Source organism: Dasypus novemcinctus, chromosome 12 (assembly GCF_030445035.2).
Source record: "Dasypus novemcinctus isolate mDasNov1 chromosome 12, mDasNov1.1.hap2, whole genome shotgun sequence".
NCBI classification, from domain to species: domain Eukaryota; kingdom Metazoa; phylum Chordata; class Mammalia; order Cingulata; family Dasypodidae; genus Dasypus; species Dasypus novemcinctus.
The window spans coordinates 3492358-3517741 of NC_080684.1; the positions used below are offsets into that span (position 1 = coordinate 3492358).

Sequence of the window (25384 nt, forward strand, 5' to 3'; positions counted from 1 at the left end):
GGCCCAGGGATTCACAGAGGTTGAAAGTGAATGGCTGGAAAACAATCTTACAAGCAAACAATAACCAAAAAAAGGCAGGAGTAGCTATATTAATATCAGACAAAATAGACTTTAAATGCAAAACAATTGTGAGAGACAAAGAAGGATACTACATATCAGTGAAAGGATAATCTTTCAAGAAGAACGAACAATCATAAATATTTATGCTCCTAACAAGGGAGCCTCCAAATATGTGAGGCAATAGAAAATAAGAAAGCACTTGAAAAGATAAACAAAACCAAGAGCTGGTTCTTTGAGAAGATCAATAAAATTGACAAACCCTTAGCTAGATTAACAAAAAAAAAAAAGAGAAGATGCAAATACACAAAATAAGAAATGAGAAAGGTGATATCACTACTGACTCCACAGAAATAAAGACTATCATAAGAGGATACTTTGAAAGATTATTCCAACAAAAATGACAATTCAGAGGAAATGGACAAATTCCTAGAAACACATAAGCAGCCTATATTGATGAAAGAAGAAATTGATGATATCAACAAACCAATCACAAGTAAAGAGTCATTAAAAACCTCCCAACTAAGAAGAGCCCAGGGCCAGACAGCTTCACAGGTGAATTCTACAAAACATTCTGGAAAAAACTAACACCAATCTTGCTGAAACTCTTGCAAAAAATTGAAACAGAAGGCACATTACCTAACTCATTCTATGATGCCAACATTACCCTATACCAAAACCAAACAAAGACACCACAAGAAAGGAAAATTACAGACCAATTTCTCTAATGAACCTAGATGCAGATATCCTAAAAAAAAATACTTGCTAACTGTATCCAACAACACATTAAATGAATTATACACCATGACCAAGTGGGATTCTTCCAGGTATGCAAGCATGGTTCAACATAAGAAAATAAATCAAAGTAATACACCATATAAACAGATTGAAGGGGAAAAAATCACATGATCATATCTATAGATGAGGCAAAAGCATTTGACAAAATACAGCACCCTTTCTTGATAAAAAACACTGCAAAAGATTAGAATACAAGGAAATTTTCTGAACATGATAAAGAGTATATATGAAAAACCCACAGCCAACATCATTTACAATGGCAAAATCCTAAAATCTTTCCCTCTAAGATCAGGAACAAGACAAGGATGCCCACTATCACCTCTTCTATTTAACATTGTCTTAGAAGTACTTGCTTGAGCACTGAGGCAAGAACCAGATATAAAATGCATTCAAATTGGAAAGGAAGAAGCCAAAATTTCATTATTTGCAGATGACATGATCCTATACATAGAAAACCCTGAGAGGTCTACAACAAAGCTTCTAGAACTCATAAATGAGTTTAGTAAAGTCCCAGGTTATAAGATCAATGTGCAAAACTCAGTAGCATTTCTGTACACCAATAATGAGCAAGCTCAGGAGGAAATCAAGAAACAAATACCATTTACAATAGTCAATAAGAAAACAAATACCTAGAAATATATTTAACTAAATATATAAAAAACTTATACACAGAGAACTACACAACACTGTTCAAGGAAATCAAGGAAGACCTAAATAAATGGAAGGATATTCCCTGTTCATGGATAGGAAGACTAAATATTATTAGGATGTCTATCCTACCAAAACTGATCTACACATTCAAAGCAATCCCAATAAAAATCAACACAGCCTTCTTTAAGAAACTAGAAAAACTAGCTATGAAATTTATTTGTAAAGGAAAGAGGCCCCAAATAGCCAAAGACATATTGAAAAAGAACAACGCAATTGGAGGACTCACACTACCTGACTTCAAAATATACTACAAAGCTACAGTAGTGAAAACAGCATGGTATTGGCACAAGGAGAGACACAGAGAGCAAGGGAACCAAATTGAGAGTCCTGATATAGATCCTCATGTATATAGTCATATAATATTTGATAAAGCCACCAAACCCTCTCAACTGGGAGAGAATGGCCTATTCAACAAATGGTGCCTGGAGAACTGGATATTCATATGTAAAAGAATGAAAGAGTATTACCATCTCACACCTTATACAAAAATCAACTCAAGATGGATCAAAGACCTAAATATAAGAGCCAAGACCATAAAGACTTTGGAAAGCAGTGTAGGGAAGCATATACAAGACTTTGTAATAAGAAATGGCTTCATGTACTTCACAGCAAAAGCACGAGCAGCAAAAGAACAAATAGATAAATGGGACTTCCTCAAAATTAAAGCCTTCTGCACCTCAAAGGAGTTTGTCAAGTAAGTGAAAAGAGAGCCTACACAATGGGAGAAAATATTTGGTAACCATATACCTGATAGGACACTTATAACTTGCACATATAAAGAACTCCTATATCTTGAAAATAAAAAGACAAACAACCCATTTAAAAAATGGGAAAAGGATTTAAACAGACACTTCCCCAAAGAAGAAATACAAATGGCTAAAAAGCACATGAAAAAATGCTCCAAATCTCTAGCAATTAGGGAAATGCAAATCAAAACTACAGTGAGACACCATCTTACTCCCTTAAGACTGGCAGCTATCAAAAAATCGGAAGACTACAATTGTTGGACAGGATGTGGAGAAATTGGAACACTCATCTACTGCTGGTGGGAATGCAGAAGGATCCAGCCATTCTGGAGTACAGTTTGGCGGTTTCTCAAAACACTAGCTATAGATTATAGACAGCAATTCTACTGCTGGGTATATACCCAGTAGAACTGAAAACAAGGACACAAACTGATATATGCACACCAATGTTCATAGCAGCATTGTTCACTATTGCCAAAAGTTGGAATCAACCCAAATGCCCATCAACAGATGAATCGATAAATAAAATGTGGTATATACATACAATGGGATACTACTCAGCTTAACGAATATACTACAAACACACGTGATAACATGGATGAATCTTGAGAACCTTATGTTGAGTGAAGCAACCCAGGTGTTGAGGGATAAATACTACATGACCTCGATGATATGAACTAAGTAAACCAAGCTGCCTCAGAGAGCTAGAGACTGGATGATAGGCTTAAAGGAAATTGGGGGGTAGAGGAAGGATGTAAGCTGACACCTACATGGGTGAAATGTATGATAAGCTGGAGGTTAAGTATTTGTACAAGGAAGGGATAAAATGGGAGCATAGGGTTGCCCTTGGGTGGGACTTTGTGGGCTTGAGTGGGGCTAGGGATAGGAGGATGGGTAATATTGCCCAAGAAATTTGGGGTAGGGTGGGGGAACATATGAACTTAGGAGATTGTGAGGTATTTGGTTGAGAGTATAATGCTGAGAAAATGTTTTCAAAAATATAACAAGGAAGATTGTCTGTTTAAGATGCTTAAAGGGGATAATCCGATGCAGGACAGGCTCCTAGGGAATATGTGAATGCTCATTTTGCCGTAGTGGGTTATATCATTGGATAGAGACCCATATAATGAGAGTGAAGGTATACCCACATCTGGGGAGGACTGATGCTCTCAAATAGAGGGAATTGTATCTCTCGAGAGAAATGGTGGCTCCCAGTGCATTAGGGCAGTTGAGCATGTCAAGCCCTCAACACTGTTGTGAGTATCTCTGAACATGGCCCTTGAAGCAATGAAGATTGACTGTCACTGTGGATCCTAAGGGGAGGGGAAAGAGGTATTGAATAGATGGAGCCAATGTAACTGTGTGGGCAACAGAATTATTCCAGAAGGGTATGCAAGGATGGATATAGGACATGTTAAATTACACCAAAAATATATAGGAGCTGATAGGCTAAAATGTAAATCATAATGTAAAACATAAGAAAACTAAAAATTTAGAAAATTGTATAGTCTAAAATATAAATCACAATGTAAGCACAAATGTTACTTTGAAAGCTATTGTCTCAATATCTGTACATCAGTTTCAGTAAATATAGTATGACTATGTAAAAAGATTATTGCTGTGGAAGGGAAAAGGGTTTTATGTTGGATATGTGGGAGTACTGTATATGAATTACTGTGATCTAAAACTTTTGTGAAGTAAGCCTAATGATTAGAAAAAAAGAGAAAGAGATAGAACTTAGACACTGAGGAAAAGATGGAAGTAGTGGCCTAGCCAATTTGCATACAGTACAACACTTACTGCAGTGATGGAAGGCAAAACATCAAAAACAAAGCTTTTGCATTTTTAAATTTTTTGATACTCCAATTTATTTTTACCTTAATTTTTCTAAATTAATATGTATTCTATATCTAACCTTTAAACTCATCACTATATTCCATTTTAGTATTAATGGAACCTGGCAATATATTGGGCTTCACTTTTGAAGAAGTTTTGGATCACAGAGAGGTTCAACAATGGCAGGGAAGGAATACTGCTGTGGGATGTTATTGACAGGGGACACATGGTTGGCAGGAAATTCTACAGGGCATATATCCAGGGTACATAGAAATGTTTGGATATTTTCATAGTGGATACAATTAAAAATAACAACTGAGGGAGTGCTGAGTTCCTAGCCAGGGGAGCTCTATCACAGTCCCTAGAGGAACAGCAACAATTCCCCAACTGCAACATCAAAGACCAAAAAAGAATGAAGGTCCAACAATGAGCCTTTGATACTAATGTCTATGCTTGTGAGCCTGTGCACCTGAAATAAGAACAAGACCTAGAGCTGCAGGGTGCCTAACAGTTACCTCCTGAGAGCCTCGGTGTTGCTCAAATGTGGCCAGTCTCAAAGCCAAACTCAGCATGTAAATGTGTTGCCTTCCTCTCAGTGTGGGACATGACTCCTGGGGATGAGCCTCCCTGGCACCAAGGGATTACTACCAAGTACCAGCTGATGATGTAATTAGAAAATGACCTTGCATAGAAAGGTCAACTCAGACCAGCAGAATATCTCAGTCTACATATAATACCAGGAGTTAAAAATGCTTTTTGACCTGAATAAAAGGAGGCAATGGAAAGGACAAATGAGTTTATATGGCTATGAGTCTCCAAAACAGAGCCAGGAGGTTATCAGAGGGGTTGCCCTTATGCACACCTCAGCAGAGTCCCAGCGACAGATAAAGTAGATACAACCCCAGGTATTGGTTCTTCTGAGGGCTACAGAGACCCACAGATTCTATGGTCATGGCAGATGGAGTTCAGTGCCATGTCAGTTGGCCCTACTTTGGAGTTTGTGTTTCTGTGTGATGGAGTTGGACTCAGATGTGATCTTTGTTCACAAGCCTCCAACGAACACTTTACTGAAGTCTTAGAAATAGCACAGAACATATTCCATCCTACCTTAGGCAGAGCTTCAGGATCTCTGCACCCTCCTAGTTCAGGATCCACTGTGGCACCAAGCCCTATCTGGAATGGCAATGGGTGGCGGGTGGGTATATTCTTGGCATGAGCTTGATGGCTGTGCGGTGGTTTGGCAGCATCAGTCCTAACTCTTACGCAAATCCCAAGGCCAGAACTCTTTGCCACAAAGCTTTTTGAAAGTGAGCCCATGGACAGCAAAGGCACAGGAGATGTGTGTGAAGGTCAGTTCCATGACAGAGAGCTTATAGGACTCACAGTGGCCAAAGATGGCTGCTGAGCACATGACCATGGATTAAGAAAATGGATGAATATGGTTAAGCAGAAATTATCATTTTCTCCAGTTTGGCAGGACAGGGTTTCTCAGCCTTCTTCCTTATCATATATGTCAGAACTGTCCCAGGATCATTAGGAATCCCTCTCAGCTAGACCCCCACCATAGATGACACAGGATTGTGATACCATTTGTTTGTGCCAGTTGTCACAAATGTTTTTTCCAGACATCAGAACTTGGTGTGCAACAGAATATTCACAGACTGAAGAAGTCCTGCAAGTACAGCACATGTAAAAAATCCTTCAGTCAACAAATCAACTTCTGAGCTCATCAGAGAATCAGAGAAGCTACCAACAGTCATCTACATACCCACTGCCATGTGAGGACCTACCAGAAAATTAATCTCAAAACTGATTCTGCCACACCAGGAGCTTCCCATGCTACACTCCCCACATAAGATATATATTTATAATTATCCTGAATACATATTCCTTCAAAATGTTAATTATTTTAATAGGGAGATCTTTTAAAGATTGGTTACTTGGGTAGAATAATTCTCTTTTCCTCCTCCCTTTATTATGTGACACCCTTACTCCAAGTTTAATTCAGATAGAAAAAGAAAATTAAACAAAATCAAATACATAGAGAAAATCTTGAAAGTAACAATAGAAAAGTGGGCCATGCAGAAAGAAGTGTATTAATAAAATTACTGGATGGTGGCCACAAGTCAATGGAATTACAAGGCCAAAGCATTGTAAAGGACAACAGTATCAAGCATGAATTCTGTATCCAGCAAAGGAAACTGAAATAAGGAGAATCCAAGAGAGAAAAATATGAAATAGTTAAGGGATTGGATTAAATAATAAGAAGTATTAACTCACAATTTTATAAACTAGCAGTCTAAAATAAAGATTTCAACATGGCTATGGTTTCCCTGGATTTACTTATACTGGTGATAGGAGTAATTCGTCATATGGCGATGTCCTAAGTGTTTGCCTATGACTTTCTTCTGCTGATGTTTGCCAAATTAACTCTGCTTATAAAGGATCCAAGAATAAGGTCCTATTTACAAATAGGTTCATAACCAAAGTAATAAAGATTAAGAATAAGAAATTGGCAGTTCTGGGGACAAATAATTCCATCTACCATACATAGCTTACAAGAAAATTGAAAGCAAGTAATTCAGACTGAAAAGAACTTACTCCATTTGGGGAGCAATGAAAAGCACAAGAAATAGTAAGTATGTAGGATAATATAAAAACTTGCATAGGTATACCTTTACTCATTTCTTATTTTAATTCAAGAGATGCAAAACTGCATAAACCAGTAATTACAATATTACATGGAGGATTTATAATTCATAAAAAATTTATATCATAACAGCCTAAAGAGAAGGGGAAATAAATTGAGTTACATTGGAGCAATGTTTCTACATTTCTGGAATTAAGTTAGCATCTGAAGTAGTGTCATAAAATAAGATGCATTCCAATCTTTCAATTAAAATCACAAAAGAATAACTAAAGGAAACATTAAAAATAAACAAATCAATTTAAATAGTGCAATAAATAATAACTTACACAAATGAAGACAATCAAGAGGAAGAGAAGAACAAAGAAGATAGGAGGCATAGAAAACAACTACTAATATGGGATAAATAAATAAAAAAATGGCAACAACTCTGTTGAATGTGATTGCTTAAATAGGCCGGTCAAAGTTAGAGATCATCAGACAGGAAGAAATTACAAGATCTAACAAAGCACTGTCTACAAGAGTCCACTTTATATTTTTAAAATTTTTAATTTTTTGTCTTTTTATAGATACATAGATCACACAAAAAAATTACATTAAAAAATATAAACAGTTCCCTTACTCCCCACCCACCCAGCCCCTACTCCTACCACATTAACAACCTCTTTCATCACTGTGACAAATTCATTGCATTTGGTGGGTACATTTTGGAGCACTGCTACACCTCATGGAGTATAGTTTACACTGTAGTTTACACTTTCCCCCAGACTATTCAGTGGGTTATGGGAGGATATATAATGTCCTGCATCTATCCCTGCAATATCATTCAGGACAACTCTAAGTCCTGAAAATACCCCATCACACCTCTTCTTCCCTCTCCCTGCCAGACTCAAAGACACAAAGAGAGTAAAAATAAAATGGGAAAAGACATACCATTCAAACAGAAACCATCAGAAAACTGAAATAGTTATATTAGTATCAGACAAAATAGGCTTTACAAGAACTATTACTAGAGATAAAAATGGATATTTCATAATCACAAAAGAATCAATGCATGAAGAAAATATAAAAATAAATACATGCATACTTAACATCTAAGCCTCTACATACCTGAAATAAAATTATTCAGATAGCCCTGTAAGGAATGTGAGGGGCAAGATTTCTGTCTTGTGATCTTCCCCAATTCAGTACCTCTCACTTTATACTTTACATGTCAAGTTCCTAGCATTCAGGGTGATTGTTTTTTTTAAAGATTTATTTATTTCCTCCCCCATTGTTTTGCACTCACTGTCTCCTCTCTTTGTGCTGTGTCTGCTTATCTTCTCTGTAGGTGGCATTGGGAACTGATCCTGGGATTTTAAGAGTGGGAGAGAGGTGCTCAATCACTTGAATCACCAGGTTCCTGGTCTTATTGTCTCTCCACTGTGTCTTTTTGTTGTGTCAACTTGCTGTGCCAGCTTTTTTCATGGGCCAGCACTCCATTTGGGGCAGCACTCTTGTGTGGGTCAGAAACTACACATGGGCCAGCTCTCCACTCAGGCCAGCTTGCAGTGCAGGCCAGTTTGCCTTCACCAGGAGGTCCCAGGAATAGATCCCTGGACCTCCTATATGGAAGATTGAAGCCCAGTCCCTTGAGCCACATATATTTTCCATAGCCTGATTGTTTTAAGCATGTTTACTATTTTTGCTCATGTAGGTCATGTTCTCCCTCTGAATGTCCAACCTTTACTAGTTTTACTAGAACCTTTACAGTTCATGTAAAATGAATGTTTTGGAATGAAAAAGCAAGAGTAAGTGAATGGATGGATGGTACCCAACACAGAGGTGGAGAAGCAAGGAAGCATATCATATTCTAGGAACAGTTATACTGAAGGTTTTTCCAAATGCCTTCAGTAGAATTTTCTAAATTGAATTCCTAGAGATGTTAATGGATTTTCAAAGAAAAACAGGAATCAGTACTCAAACTTTATATTCTCTTCATTTCTTGGATACTCTCAATGCCCATTACTGTGTTTAAACCAATTTCTGCACTTACACAAATTCCAATTACTTGATCAGAATTTGATTAATAACTTGAGAATTTTCCTCAGAATCCTGCTTAAAATAACCTGACCTCTAGTACAACATAGTTCTGATGAGATGATAGGGGGAGAGGCTGGAGGGATGAACTGTGGCCAGGCCATTAGATTTTTGGTATGAATGGCTGAGGTATTTGGACTTTACTGTGCAGACATAAACAGTTGAAAGATTTTTAATAAGGGTGTTATATTTTATAACATCAACAATAAAGATGATGAATTGGAAAGAGGCCAGTCAAGAAGCAGAGGAACTAGTAGGAACCTTCTGACTTGAGCTAAGTCTATGGCAGGAAGAACAAGGAGGAAGAGAGAGACTAAGAAAATATATTTAGGGAGTAGAGTTGACACATCATCACTAACTGCATCAATGAATGAGAGAGCAGGACATGTCAAGGAAATCTTCCATCTTCTGGCTTAGTGCATTGGTGGTAAAATTCACTGACAGGGAGGAGGGGGAGAATTTGTGGGGAAGAGCTTTAGTTTGAGGTGTCCATGCGAGTCCAACTGGAAATTCAGGTGTGGGGCTGAGGAGACAGTTCTTATTAGATGTGAAGGGCTGGGTTCACTTGCATAGTGATTCAGTTAAATCCATAGTTTGGGTGTGGAAACTCTGAGAGAATGTAGAGTGAGGGGTATATGGGTAGGGGATTGAACATTGGGGGAACCGATATGAGAGGGATAAATAGAGAAAGACTAGACTGAGAAGAAAAAAACCTAGGGGTAGGATTCAGAAAGGATATGTGTAAGCCCAGGTGGTAGTAGGGAAGAACATAATCAAACATAAAAACAATGATGAGAAATCAGGAAGAAATGATGAAGAAGATAATGAAAGGAACGTGTCTATTGCATTTGAGGTCTTGAATGTAAGTGATAACTTTAGAAGAGCAGTTTCTTTTTTTTTTAAGATTTATTCTATTCCTCCCCTTTATACCCCCCATTGTCTGCTCAGTGTCCACTCACTGTGTTTTCTTCTGTGTCTGCTTGTATTCTCATTAGGTAGATCCAGGAACCACTCCTGGGACCTTCTGGAGTGGGAGAGAGGTGATTACTCTTATGCCACCTCAGGTCCTTGTTCTGCTACATCGTATTTTCTCTCCTGTGCCCCTTGTTGCATCCTCTTGCTGCACCAGCTTTCAGCATTGACTGGCACTCTTGCACAGGGTGGCTTTCCCACACTGGGCAGCATTCCCATGCAGGGGAGTACTCCTGCATGGGGCAGGATTCCAGCATGGGCTGGCACTCTGCATGGGCCAACTTGACCTCACCAGGAGGCCCTGGGCATTGAACCTTGGACCTCCTATATGGTAGATTGGAGCCCAATTGGTTGAGCCATATCTGTTTCCCTAGAAGAGCAGTCTCATTGGAATAGTTAGCTGAAGTGTGACAAGATCACAGCTGGTTGAACTGGAAATGAGTTAATGGTACCAGGTAATGGCCTAAGACTCATATAAGAACCTTACCTCTGAGAGGAGAGGGAGGGAGCTGTATTTAAATTGGTGGGGTTATATGAGTTTTGGATGAGACATAAAGAGAGGGAAGAACATGCTTATGTGCTAAATGAAAGTCAGGGAGAGAGAGAGGAGATATCTGTGGCGATTGAGCAAGGTTGTTGGGGGGAAGATGAGAAGCAACATAGTCAAGGCCAACTGAAATAGGCCTAGTAATATTTTCTTATTCTAGTATCTCATCCATTAATTGATATATTTCCCTCAGACACAATATTTAGGATAGAGTCAGTAAGTTAGGCAGAAACAGCTTATAACTCATTTGTGTTTTCCTTACAATAGTACATTAGAACAAATAGGGGTTAACTTACCCAGAACATGCCTTGCTCATCCTGCTGCTTCTGCTCCCTCTCCATATAGATTCTGCAAATAAAATCCAAACTTATGGTGTCCTACCATGTGATCTACATTCTTCTTACCTCACTGGTTGCATCCTTAACCAATTTTCCCCACTCCCTTTACTGTACCTTGAACTGGGCATTTCTTTCCTTATTTTAGGCATTTGGCCTTCTTGTGACTGCTGCTGGGAAAGCTCATACTTAGCACTTTGCATGGCTCCGTCCTTCAAATTCTTCATAGCTAAACCTGAAGTTCACTTCATCTCCCCACAAGAAAAGAGATCTCTGAAATCACCCATACTTTATTAGTGATCATAGTTGCCTTTTTTATATCTATTCTTTCATTCTTTAGTGTGGCTATTATTATCTTATTTATGTATATTTTTTCCTCCTTTATTTTCTTTAATGTTACATTTAAAAAAATGAGGTCCTCATATACCCTCCACCCTCCTCACCCCACTCCTCCCACATCAACAATCTCTTTCACCATCATGGCACATTCATTTCATTTGGTGAATACATTTTGGAGCATTGCTGCACCACATGGATAGTGGTTTACATTGTAGTTTACACTCTCCCCCAGTCTGCCCAGTGGGCCATGGCAGGACATACAATGTCCAGCATCTGTCCCTACAGTACAACCCAGGACAACTCCAAGTCCTGAAAATGCCCCCACATCCCATCTCCTCTTCCCTCTCCCTACCCTCAGCAGCTACCATGGCCACTTTCTCCATATCAATGCTACAATTTCTTCCATTACGAATCACAATAGTTCCAGAATAGAATATCAGTAAGTCCACTCTAATCCATACTCTATTCCTCCATCCTGTGGACCCTGGAATGGTTATGTCCTCTCCCCCTCTATATCAAGAGGGAGCTTAGATTCCACATGGATGATGGATGCAATTTTCCTGCTTGCAATTATAGGCACTCTTAGCTTCCTGATGTAGTGGATGACCTTCTTCACCTCCCTGTTAGCTGGCCAGGGTAAGTCCAATAAACCAGACAGTAGGAGTTGCAAGTCTGCTGAGGCTCAGGGTCTGGCTGTCACATGGACAGTCCAGAGATTCAGGTCTCCTGAGCCCTTGATACTGATGGCTATGATTATGAGCCTGTGTGTCTGAAATATGAATTAGGCCTAGAGCTGCAGGGTGCCTAAGAGTTACCTCCTGAGAGCCACCATGTTGCTCAAATGTGGCCACTCTCTAAGCCAAACACAGCATGTAAATGCATTACCTGCCCCCCCCCCCCCAGCATCGGACATGGCTCCCAGGGATGAGGCTCCCTGGTGCTGAGGGATTACTACCAAGCACCAGCTGATGATGTAACTAGAAAAAGACCTTGAATAAAAGGGTCAACTCAGACCAGTAGAATATCTCAGCCTACATGTAATATCAGGTGTTAAAAACTGCTTTATGACTTTGGATAAAAGGGGGAAATGGAAAGGACAAATGAGTTTATATGGCTATGAATCTCCAAAAAAGATTCAGGAGGTCATCAGAGGGGTAATGCTTATGCACACCTTAGCAGGGTCCCAGGGACAGCCAAACTAGGTACTGGTTCTCCTGAGGGCTACAGAGACCCATAGGTTCTACAGCCATGGCAGATGGCTCTGGAGTTCAGTGCCATGCCAGTTGGCCCTACTTTGGAGTTTGTGTTCCTGAGTGTGATGGAGTTGGACTCATACATGACCTTTCTACACATGCCTATTCTGTTATTTTTACCAGAACTGTGGTTGGCGCTGGAGTTGATGTATACTCAAGGGACCTGAAACTCTAGTGTGGTTATTTATTAACTTCATATTTAGAGAAGTTTAGATTAATATCCATACAAATTACAATAAAAATATAGGGAAATGCCATACAACATCCCTTCACCCACACACAATTATCCATATTATTCACATATTAGATTAGTGTTGACAATTTGTTACAATTGATGAAACAATTGTTACTAATCAAACTCCATAGATAACAAGTCTTTTTAATTCTCTCAGATCACTGCATGGAAAAAAGGCTATTTTTTTCTGGCATTTCATCAGGCTATTGATATTAAAGAACCATCAAGGTGATGTGATTTACCTTAATGCCAGTTTTTCAGTGTATGTAAGTGTACAAAATTCCAGACTGTGAAATGAGTAAGAGAAAATACATCAAGATTTATTGTCCTCTTGATTCTGAGTTTAAAAATACTCAACACTGAAAAGAGTACAGTCATTCCTCTGGGGAAGGACATCTACCAACTTGGACCTGAATAGTTGGCATACCTGGGACACGGGTCATGCATGATTCAATCTTTTCTTCTGTTCTTTGGGTGATTTCTGCTAAGTAATAAACTATTAATTTACTAAAAGATTTTTTGTGACTAAGCCTTTGTTAAAAGATGCACTGCAGAGCAAATTGTTCCACTGATTTTGGGGTGCAAGTAGAGTACCTTGGAAAATATGCAATGGAATTTATTTTTGGAAATAATATTCATCATTATATATATTATTTTTATCAAATTATCATTTTAAATATACATAAAGCACAAAAAATATAAGAGGTTCCCACATACCCCACACCCAACCACCCCATTCCTCCCACATCAACAATCTCTTTCATCATTGTAACACATTCATTGCATTTGGTTAATACATTTTGGAGCACTGCTGCATTACATAGATTATACTTTGTAATTTATACTCTCCCTCAGTACATTCAGTGGATTATGTTAGGATAGCTAATGTCCAGCATCTGTCCCTACAATATCATTTATGAAAACTCCAAGTCCCAAAAATGCCCCCACATCTCATTTCTACTTCCCTCTCCCTGCTATCAGCAACTACCTTGGCCACTTTCTCCAGATCAATGCTACAATTTCTTCCATTACTAGTCACAATAATTCTATAGTGGAATACAAGTAAATTCACTCTAATCCATAACTTATTCCTCCATCCCCTGGACACTGCGTTGGAGATGTACACTCTACCTCAATATTGAGAGGGGGCTTAGACTCATGGTTGATGGATGCGATTCTCCTGCTTGGAGTTGTAGGCACTCTCGGCTCCCTGGTGTGATGGTTGATCATCTTCTACTCCCTGTTAACTGACCTGTGCAAGTCCAACACACCAGAGAGTAGGATTTTCAAGTCTGCTGAGTCTCAGGGCACAGCTGGCACATTGCCAGTCCAGAGATTGAAGTCTCCTGGGTATACACCAACCCCAGCACAAACTACAGATTCAGAAAAAGAGATAGAAGAGGCATGTGTAGAAAGTTGACATCTGAGTCCAACACCATTCCACTCAGGAACACAAATTCCCATGTAGGGCCCACTGACAAGGCACTGAACTCTAGAGCCAGCCACCATGATTGTAGAAACTGTGTCTCCATAGCCCTCAGGAACACCAGTACTTGGGATTGTATCTACTTTGGCTGTCTCTGGGATCCTGCTGAGTTGTACATAATTGTGACCACACTGCTGACCTCATTGTTCTTTTTTCAAGACTCTAAGCCATATAAACTCATATGTCTTTACCATTTCCACCTTTTTCTCAAGGTCTCTTTATAGTTGCATCACAAATTAGAGATTGGTAATAAACCCTCAGCACCAGGGGGGCTCATCCCCAGGAGTCATGTCCCATGCTAAGGGGAAGGTATTGCATTTACATGATGAGTTTGGCTTAGGAATTGGCCACATGTGAGCAACACAGAGGCTCTCAGCAGGTAACTCTTAGACACCCTGCAGCTCTAGGCCTAGTTAAAATTTCAGGCACACAGACTCATAAACATAATCATCAGTATCAAGGGCTCATCACTGGACCATCCTTCTTCACTGGTCTTTGCCTTTGCCCTTGGGAGATTGTTGCTGTTCCATCAGGGAATGTGACAGAGCTCCCATGGGTAGGAACTCAGCACTCAGTTGTCATTTGTAACTATAACTACTATGAAAACACCCAATGAATATCCAAAAATTTTTATATACCCTATATACATACCCTGGAGAACTCCCTGCCAAACATGTGTCTCCCATCAGTAACACCCCACACCAGCAGTCCTACCCTGCCATAGTTGAACCCCTCTTGTGTTCCAAAACTTCTTAAAAAATGAAGCCTAATATACTGCAAATTCAATTAATAGGAAAATGAAATAATATGATAGATGTAAAGATTAGAAATAGAATACATACTAATTTAGAAAAACTAAAATACTATAAAAATAAATTTGAGTATTAACAAATGAAAAATATAAAAGTTTGTTTTTGACATTTTGCCTTTCACCACTGTAATAGGTGTTGCCCTGTATGTATAGTGTCAAGGCAATTTCTTTCATTTCTTCCTCAGTGTCTACATCCTTTAATTTTTTTTTTCTAATTTTGCCTTCAAAAAAGTTTTAGATCACAGCAAAGTCAAATATACATAATATAGGGGACTCCCATATATCCAACATCAAACCCTCTTCCCCTTTCCCCAGCAATAATCTTTTTACATGTTTATGTTAAATTTGCTGTGGCTGAGGTACAGATATTGGAACATAGCTATCAATCATGATTCCATTTTGGTTTGCATTATAGTTTATATTTTAGACTGTAGGATTTTCTAAAATTTTAGTTTCCCTATGTTTTACATTATGGTTTACATTTTAGCCAATAGGCTTTTATACATTTTTCATTTAAATTATCATGTCCTATATGCATCATTGCATGATCTTGTGGAACATTTTCATGCCCCTCAGTTACCCTGCTTAGATCTATTTCATTCCTTTCACCCCTCCTCTCAAGACCAACAGTGACAATCAATCATCACTACTTGAAGGACTAGATTCAAATACTTGCAACAATGCTGAAGTACTGACATATGAGACTGCCCTCCCCATTTGGGAGCCACCAATTCTCTCTCGAGACACAATTCCCTCTGTATGAATCCAAAAGGTCTCCCCAGGATGTGAGTACACCTTCACACTCATTGTATGTGTCTCCACCTAATGATAAAACACACTATGACAAGATGAACACTCACACACTCCCTAGAAGCCTGCCCCTGTGCCAGATGCCCCCTTGAGCACCTTAAACAGGTAATCCTTCCTCATAATATTTTTAAAGAGTTTTCTCAACATTATAGTTTCAATCACTTACCTGACAATCTTCCATGTTCAAGAGTTCCCCCAACCCTCCCCCCAATTCCTTGGGCCATCTGACCTATCTTCCCAACCCTAGTCCCTCTCAAACCTGCAAAGCCCCACCCAAAGTTATCCCTATGACCCCAATTTATCCCTTCCCTGTATGAATACTTACCTCCAGCTTATCATATATTTCATCCATGTGGGCATCAGCTTGCAACCTTCCTCTCCCACACCAAATTCCTGTAAGTGTATCATACAGTGTCTAGCAGTCTGAGAGCTTGATTTGCTTATTTCATATTAGAGAGGTCATGTAGTATTTGGCTTTCAATGCCTGGCTTGCTACACTCAACATAAAGTTCTCAAGATTCATCCACGTTATCTCATGTGTTTGTACTGTATGCCTTCTTATACCTGGGTAGTATTCCATTGGATCTATATACATATTTTATTTATCCATTCATCTGTTGATGGGCATTTGAGTTGATTCCAACTTTTGGCAACAGTGAATAATGCTGGTATGAACACTGGTGTGGATATATTGGTTTTTGTCCTGTTTTCAGTTCTTCTGGGTATATACCCAGCAGTGGAATTGCTGGGTCATATGGCAAAGCTATAGCTAGTTTTTGAGAAACTCAATTTGTCCTCCAGAATGGCTGTATCCTTCTCCATTCCCACCAGCAGTGGATGAGTTCCCCTTCCTCCACATCCACTCCAACATTTGTAGTCTTCTGGTTTTTTTTGCTAGCCATCAATCTCATAGGAGTGAGATGGTATCTCATCGTAGTTTTGATTTGCATTTCCCTAATAGCTAGTGATTCTGAGCATTTTTTCAAGTGCTTTTTAGCCTTTTTTTCTTCTTAGGATAAGCATCTGTTCAAATCTCTTATCCATTTTTAAAATGGGTTGTCTTTATTTTTCAGATATAGGAGTTCTTTGTATATGCAGAATATTACTCTCCTATCAGATATATGGTTACCAAATATTTTCTCCCATTGGGTAGGCTGTCTTTTCACTTTCTTCACAAACCCCTTTGAGGTGTAAAAGGATTTAATTTTGAGGAAGTCTCATTTATCTATTTGTCTTCTGCTTATGCTTTGGGTGTGAGGTTCATGAATCCATTTCCTATTACAAGTTCCTGTAGATGCTTCCCTACATTGTTTTCCAAGGTCTTCATGGTCTTGGCTCTTACATTTAGGCCTTTGATCCATCTTGAGCTGATTTTTGTATAAGATGTGAGATGGTAATCCTCTTTGATTCTTTTGCATATGGATATTAAATTCTCCAGGCACCATTTGTTGAAGAGGCCATTCTCTTGCAGTTGAGTATGTTTGGTGACCTTGTTGAATATCTGATGACTGTATATATGAGGATCTATATTGAAATTTCAATTTGGTGCCACTGGTCAGTGTCTCTATCCTTGTGCCAATGCCATGCTGTTTTCACTACTGTAGCTTTGTAGTATGTTTTGAAGTCCGGTAGTGTGATTCCTCCAATTTCATTTTTATTTTTCAATATGTCTTTGGCTATTTGGGGTCTCTTTCCTTTCTGAATAAATTTCATAGTTTTTCTACTTCCTTAAAGAATGCTGTGTTGATTTTTATTGGGATTGCATTGAACATTGTAGATCAGTTTTGGTAGGATAGACATCTTAATAATATTTAGTCTTCCTAGCCATGAACAGGGAATATTTTTCCATGTGTTTAGGTCTCCTTTGATATCCTTGAACAGTGTTGTGTATTTTTCTGTATATAAGTCATTTACATGTCATTAAATTTATTACTAGGTATTTGGTTTTTTAAAAATTTACTATTGTAAATGGTATTTATTTCTTGATTTCCTTCTCAGATTCCTCATTACCGGTGTACAGAAATGCTACTATTTTTGTGCATTGATCTTAAAATCTGCAACTTTACCGAAGTCATTTATAAATTCTAGATGCTTTGTGGTGGATTTCTCAAGGCTTTCTATGTATAAGATCACGTCATCTGAAAATAAGGAATTTTGACTTCTTCCTTTCCAATTTGGATGCCTTTTATATCTAGTTCTTGCCTCAATGCTCAAGAAAGTACTTGGAACACAATGTTAAGTAGAAGGGGTGATAGTGAACATCCTTGTCCTATTCCTGTTCTTAGAGGGAAAGATTTTAGGATTTTCACCATTGTAAATGATGTTAGCTGTGGGTTTTTCATATATACTCTTTATCATGTTCAGAAAGTTTCCTTCTATTCTGATCTTTTGCAGTGTTTTTATCAAGAAAGGGTGCTGTATTTTGTCAAATGTTTTTTCTGTATTTATAGATATGTTCATGTGATTTTTTTCCTTCAATCTGTTTATGTGGTGTATTACATTTTAAGTGATTTTCTTACTTTGAACCATCCTTGCATACCAGGAAAGAAATCCACTTGGTCATGCTGTATAATTCATTTACTGTGCTATTGAATATGATTAGCCAGTATTTTTTTTTTAATTTTTTTATTTTTTATTGAATTTGTAATAATATTACATTAAAAATATATATGTGAGGTCCCATTCAACCCCACCCCCCCACCCCCCCTCTCCCCCCCCCCAACAACACTCGTTCCCATCATCATGACACATCCATTGGATTTGGTAAGTACATCTTTGGGCACCTCTGCACCTCATATACATTAGCCAGTATTTTGTTGAGCATTTTCACAAATATGTTCATTAGAGATTTGTCTGTAATTTTCCTTTCTTGTGGTGTCTTTGTTTGACTTTGATATTAGGGTAATGTTGGCATCATAGAAAATGTTCCTTCTATTTCAATTTTTTGGAATAGTTTAAGCAATATTGTTGTTAGTTCTTTCTGGAATGTTTGGTAGAAATCACCTGTGAACCCATCTGGCAGAGGGCTCTTCTTATTTGGGAGGTTTTAATGACTGATTCTATTTCCTTACTTGTGTTTGTTTGTTGACATTGTCAATTTCTTTTTCATCAATGTAGGCTGCTTGTGTGTCTCTAGGAATTTGTCCCTTTCCTCTAAATTGTCCTTCTTGTTGGAAAATACTTTCTCAAAGTAACCTCTTATGATAGTCTTTATTTCTGTGGGATCAGTGGTGATATCCCCTCACTCATTTCTTATCTTGTATATATGCATCCTGTCTCTTTTTTTCTTTGTTAGTCTAGCTAAGGGTTTGTCAATTTTATTGATTTTCTCAAAGAACCAACTCTTTTATTTTTTTCTAGCACTTTCTTAATTTCTATTTCATTTAGCTCTGCTCTGATCTTTGTTATTTCTTTCTTCTTCCTTTGGGGTTAGTTGTTTTTTTTTTTAACTAATTCCTCAGAATGTGCACATAGTTCTTCCATTTTAGCTCCTTCTTCTTTTTCAATGTATGAATTTATGGCTATGAATTTACCTCTCAGTACAGCTTCTGCTATTTCCCATACGTTTTGATATATTGTGTTATCATTTTCATTAGTTTCAAGGTAGTTATTGATTTCTTTTGAGATTTCCTCCTTGATCCACTGTTTTTCTAAGAGGGTGTTGTTTAACTTCCATATCATTGTGCCAAATCTGGGCCTCTGGCCCTTGCATATTTCCAGCTTCATTCCACTGTGGTTAGAGAAATTATTTTGTATGATTTCAAATTTTTAAATTCATTGAGTCTTTCTCTGTGACCTAGCATGTGGTCTATCTTGGAGAATGATCCATGTGCACTTAAGAAGAATGTACATCCTGCTCCATTTAGGTGTAATGTTCTGTATATTTCTATTTGGTCTAGGGCCTCTAATATATTGTTCAAAGTCTTTGTTTCTTTGATTCTCTGTTGAGATGTTCTGTCCAACAGTGACAGTTGTGTACTAAAGTCCCACACCGTGATTGTAGAGGCATTTATTCCTTCACTTAGTTGTTCCAGTGTTTGTCTCATGTATTTGGAGGTGCCCTAATTAGGGGCATAAATGTTTATTATTGTTCTTTCTTCTTGAAAGATTATCCCTTTCCCTAATACGTAGTGTCCACCATTGTCTCTCACAATATTTTTGCATTTAAAGTCTATTTTGTCCAATATTAATATAGCTAGTCTTGTCACTTTTTGGATGTTTGCCTATAAGTTTGTTTTCCAGTCATTCACTTTCAATGTCCTTGAATCCCCCTGGGTCTAAGTTGTGTTTCTTGTAGACAGCATATAGATGGGTCATATTTCCTTGTCCATTCTTCCCATATGTGTCTCTTAACAGGTGAGTTTAATCCATTGACATTCACTGTTATTACTTTTAAGGAATTACTTATATTAGCCATATTTTCTTTGGATCGTGTTTGCCATATATTGTTTTTTTTTTCTTTTTGTCCTTGTAGTTGTTCTTACACTTTCCTCCAACTCTGTCCTGTTTTTTTCTTTCCTCCTGCAGAACTCCCTTTAGTATTTCTTGAAGGGCAGGTTTCTTGTTGGCATATCCTCTTTGTTTCTGTTTATCTGTGAATATTTTGAACTCTCCATTATTTTTGAATGCTAGCCTAGCTGGATAGAATATTCTTGGTTGGAAATATTTTTCTTTTAGTACTTTGACTATGTCATACCACTGCCTTCTTACCTCCATGATATCAGAATTGAAATCAACACTTAATCTTATTAAGTCTTCTTTGTAAGTGATGGTTGTCTTTTCTCTTGCTGCTTTTAGTATTTTCTCTTTGTCTTGCACATTGGATACCTTGACAAGTATTTGTCTTGGGGTAGGCCTGTTGGGATTTCTGTTATTTTGGGGTGCATTGTGTTTCCTGGATATGTATGTCCATCTTCCTCAATAGTTTTGGTAAGTTTTCAGCCATTTTTCCCCCAACACCCCTTCTGTCCCCTTTCCCTTCTCTTCTCATTTTGGGATGCCTATAATGAGTAGGTTTGTGGATTTTGTGTTGTCATTCAGGTCCCTAAATCCCTGAAGGACTTTTTCTGTTTTTTATTGATCAATTCTACTATCTGTTTGATTTCAGATGTACTGTCTTCCACATCGCTAATTCTTTCCTCTGCCTCTTTAAGTCTGCTATTATTTGCTGAGAGTGTATTTTTGATTTCTTAGATTGTGCTATTCATCACCATCATATCTGTTATCTTTTCTTGTATGATTACTATTTCTTCTGTATGCTCTCTAAGTGTTTTAATATTCTTAATGTCTTCCTTCACTGCTTTAAATTGTTCTATTATATGTTCTGAGATCTTTGATTAGTTGTTTGATGTTCCACTCCTCTTCTTGATTTTGTTTGTTCATTGGTTTGGGTCATGTTTCCCTGATTATTGGTATGGTTTGTAATTTTTGTTGCTGTCTGGTCATCATTTTACCTTGATGAGTTTATTTTGTTGATTAGCTTCAGTATCTAGTCTTTGGGTTTATTTAGGTGTTGTTTGTGTGTGTGTGTTAAGTTTTCTCTTTGACACTTTGTTGTTCTTATTCTATTTTCTTGTTGTTGTCTAAGTTCCCTTCAGCAAGCACTACTTTTGTTGCAGTCTGCAGATCAATGTCCAGACACCTCCTGCTTTGTAGGTTACCAAAACTACCTGCTCCAGCAGCATTCCATCCCCACTCAGCTGGTTCTTTGCAGGAGAGATGACAAGGGTGCACTCACTTGGATACCATCTTTCCCCAGCTCTCTTCATTCTTTAATACCTTTTGTATGGTGGTGTCTTGAGCAAAACAAGATTGATGGGCTTGAGGGCTAAACTGAGGGTTTTCCTCTTATCTACCATCCTGGGTAGAGATAAATCACCCACAGTTGGGGTACCAATGGCATGCTCTCTACATACTCTGAAAGAAGCATATCAATCTATGGGTCTTTGATAATCCCCCATGAATTCCAAGGAGTTTAATAGCTGCTTTAATCCTGAGATCAGTGATGTTGGCTCTTCCAATAACTAGCATACAGTCCCTGGCCCATGACTTCTTATATCTCTTCTCATTCTGGAACCAGGATTACAAATATGCCTCCAAGAATAATATGTGGTGAGTGGGAGGCCAGTCAGTATTCTAGAGACTATTAGAATTGAAGAGGTGACCTGGATTGGGAAGATAACAAAGTATGGAGTTCCTGTACTCAGTCCTTCTTTCACAAGTATAAAACAGGTAGAGAGTACATGAAACACCTATTCTAAATGTCCAGAGTCCAGAAGATCACTGTACAACATCCAGGGAAGAGCAGGAGTAAAAGATCAATAAACTATGATAAAAAACTGTAATTGCTCTCTCTGTGTGGCAGCTGCTGTTGCCCATCATACAATCTCACAGCAGGCTACCCACATGAGGTGCAGTACCTGGCTAGCTGCTACTGACAGAAAGGGATATAAAAATGCTATTCCCCTATAAGAGGGCAGGCACAGCTGATCACTGATCACAGTTTTCGAATATCAAATTCATATCACTGGATACTGACTCTGGGGGAAGTTATTGCTTCAACCTGCTCTGGAAAGTCCAAGCAAATGTTTTCTAACCTTTGTAACTCAGCTGGTTACAAAATGCAAAAAAAAAAAAAAAAAAAAAAAAAAAAAATCCCAGGCATAAATCCAAGAGTTAACATTTTCAATATTAATACAGGGTGCAACAAAAGAACACCATACAAACGGAGAAACAGGAAATTATGATCCATTCAGAGGAAGAGGATAAAAATGCAGAAAATACCAATGACAAAGATGAGACTGTGGATATACTCAATAAAGTCTTTTAAAAAGAGGTCTTAAAAGTTCTCAAGAGTGCAAGTGAATGTACAGATAAAGGGCTAAATGATATCAGAAAAACAATAAATGAACAATATGAAAATCTAAGTAAAAAGAAAAATTTTAAAGTACCAAAACAATAGGAGTGGAGTTGGAGTCCACATGGTATGAAAAATGGTCAGGAGGGTTTCAAGAGCAGATTGGGGCAGGTGGTGAACTTGAGTAAAGATATTTGAAATGAGTCAGGCTGAGGAGCAGAAAAAGAAGAGATAATAAAAGTGAAAATAGCCTAAAACATCAATTGCATACCAATATACACTTCATGAGTCTGTCATATGGAGAAGAAAGACATAAAGGACCAGATGGGATATTCCATAAAACAACAACAGAGGACTGCACAAACTTATAGGAAGGTATGAATATGCAAATGCAAGCTCAGGGATCACCAAACTGGATAACCATGAAAAATACATATCCCACCATGTATTGATTACACCACCAAATGTGCAGAATGAGGGTTTTGAAAGCTGCAAGAGAAAAGCAAAATTTTACCTGCAATGGAGTCTAGAGGGCATATGGTTGAAATACTTAAAGTGCTGAAGGAAAACAACTGTCAGCAAAAATTTATATATAGTGAGTCACTCTTTCAAAAATGAAGGAAAATGAACAATTCTCAGTTAAACAAAATGAGGGATGTCATCACCACTAGACTAGCCTCACAAGCAATGCTAATGGGAGTTGTTTAGACTGAAATGAAAGTGCAACAGAAAGTGCTTCAAAACAGTCTAAAGAAACAATGATCTGCATAAAAATTACAATTTGGGTAATTGTAAGTGCCAGCATTATTGTATGGTATTGCTTGATAAGTAACTTCACTTCTTGCTTCCTAAAAGTGCTAAAATGCAAATGCATATAAGGTTATGCTAAATAAAGGCTTTTATACATACAATGTACAAAAATGTAAGTGGTAAAAGTAAAGAAATGGTGGGAGTTCAGAGGTTTATAGTATAAATGCGTGCTATTGAAGTTAAGTAGATATCAAACTTAAGGTAATTATTATATATTTAGTATGCCGCATTTTAAACTCATGGGTTAAAAACAAATGAAAACATCCAGACAGAATTTGGAAGGCACTCAAAATTGTATGACACAAGAAAGCAAATTAATATTAAACAGAAGTGAGTGTTCTTAGCAGGGAGGCATGTAAAATGGCAGCTTCCTACCCAACTGAGAGAGATATACCAGACCAAAGAAAGATTGAGAAAACTCAAGCTTGGTGAACAAAGAGTTTTAATAGGGGGCTTATATGGGGCATCAGCATCAATGGTCTACTCTCTTTGAGAATTTGAGACTGGTCATGACCTAAATCCTAATCTGTGGCAGCAGGTAGACAGCATGACTTTTCTGAAGCTCAAGCCCCATGTGCAACAAAGCAAGAGGGGTCTTTTGGTTTTTACCACATGTCTAGGTGCAGAGGGGGCATGTGAGGGGGTTGCATAATTAAAATTGTAATGTTCAAGAGAGATAAACAAGACACAGACATTCACCACATTTTCTAGCAGGGCAGAAGTTACACTTTCACAGTAATATGTAAAATGAGCATTTGCAAGGTTTGTCAGTAGGGCTAAAGTTACATCTTTACAGTAATTACTAAGGGATCTATTGATAGAAAGGTCATCAAGCAGTTCACAGATCAGGTTATTCTTTGAGTTTCTGGGAAAGAATTCTAATCATACATTTTACTTATCAGTCATGAGCTCACAATTATTTCTCAAGGATTGCTGTATACATACTAAGAAATGAAGTGCCTCTGTGACTAGAAGGGGAAAGAACTGAAAGAGTTGTGGGAAAAATTCAAAGCCATATATGCTACAGTGAGAGAAAAAACAGCATAAGACTTAAAAATGTAAAATAGAAAAATGACAGAAGAAATTTCTATATTATCAGTTTTGCCTTCAAATGTAAATGGAATTAACTTTTCAGTCAAAAGGAAGCAAAAGGGTAAAATGTATTAAAAAGCATAAAAAACTATATTCTGCCTGCAAGAAACATTATCTTACATTCAAAATACAAATATGTTTAAGGTGAAAGGATGGAAAAATTATATCATGCAAGTTGTAACCGAAAGAGAACTGAGTGGACATCACCAAAATGGTCCACAGGATGGAGGAATAAAATATGGATTAGAGTGGACTTACTGGCATTCTACTATAGAGCTATTGTGACTAATAATGGAAGAAACTGTAGCATTGATCTGGACAAAGTGGCCAAGGTAGTTGCTGAGGGCAGGCAGAGGGAAGTAGAGTTGAGATGTGGGGACATTTTTGGGACTTAGAGTTGTTGTAAATGATATTGCAGGGACAGATGCTGGACATTAGCTATCCTACCATAACCCACTGAAGGTACTGGGGGAGAGTATAAACTACAATATAAAGTATAATCCACATAATGCAGCAGTGTTCCAAAATGTATTTGTCAAATGCAATGAATGTGCCACAATGTTGAGGGAGGTTGTCGATGTGGGAGAAGTGGGAAGTGGGGTGTGGGTTATGTGGGTACCTCTTATATATATATATTTTTTTTAAGATTTATTTATTTATTCATTTCTCTCCCCTTCCCCCCACCCACCCCGGTTGTCTGTTCTCTGTGTCTATTTGCTGCGTCTTCTTTGTCTGCTTCTGTTGTTGTCAGCGGCACGGTAATCTGTGTTTCTTTTTTTGCATTATCTTGTTGAGTCAGCTCTCCATGTGTGTGCGGCACCATTCCTGGGCAGGTTGCACTTTCTTTAGCTCTGGGCAGCTCTCCTTACAGGGTGCACTCCTTACACGTGGGGCTCCCCTATGTGGGGGACACCCCTGCGTGGCATGGCACTCCTTGCACGCATCCGCACTGTGCGTGGGCCAG

General features: G+C 38.1%; 1 protein-coding gene across 2 annotated transcripts in view; it reads right to left on the minus strand.

The window, feature by feature from the left end:
* The window catches only part of LOC101428841 (zinc finger protein 596-like), a 158269-nt gene that overhangs the window by 45758 nt on the left and 87127 nt on the right, over positions 1-25384 (minus strand). The window contains exon 6 of one of the 2 annotated variants that reach the window (XM_071218757.1): positions 11109-13928. The exons of the other annotated variant lie outside the window; for it this stretch is intronic. Coding sequence (XP_071074858.1) covers positions 13842-13928 — 87 coding nt within the window. The 3' untranslated portion in view covers positions 11109-13841. Of the gene's footprint in view, positions 1-11108; positions 13929-25384 lie in introns of those variants that run through there. 2 annotated transcript variants of the gene reach the window in all.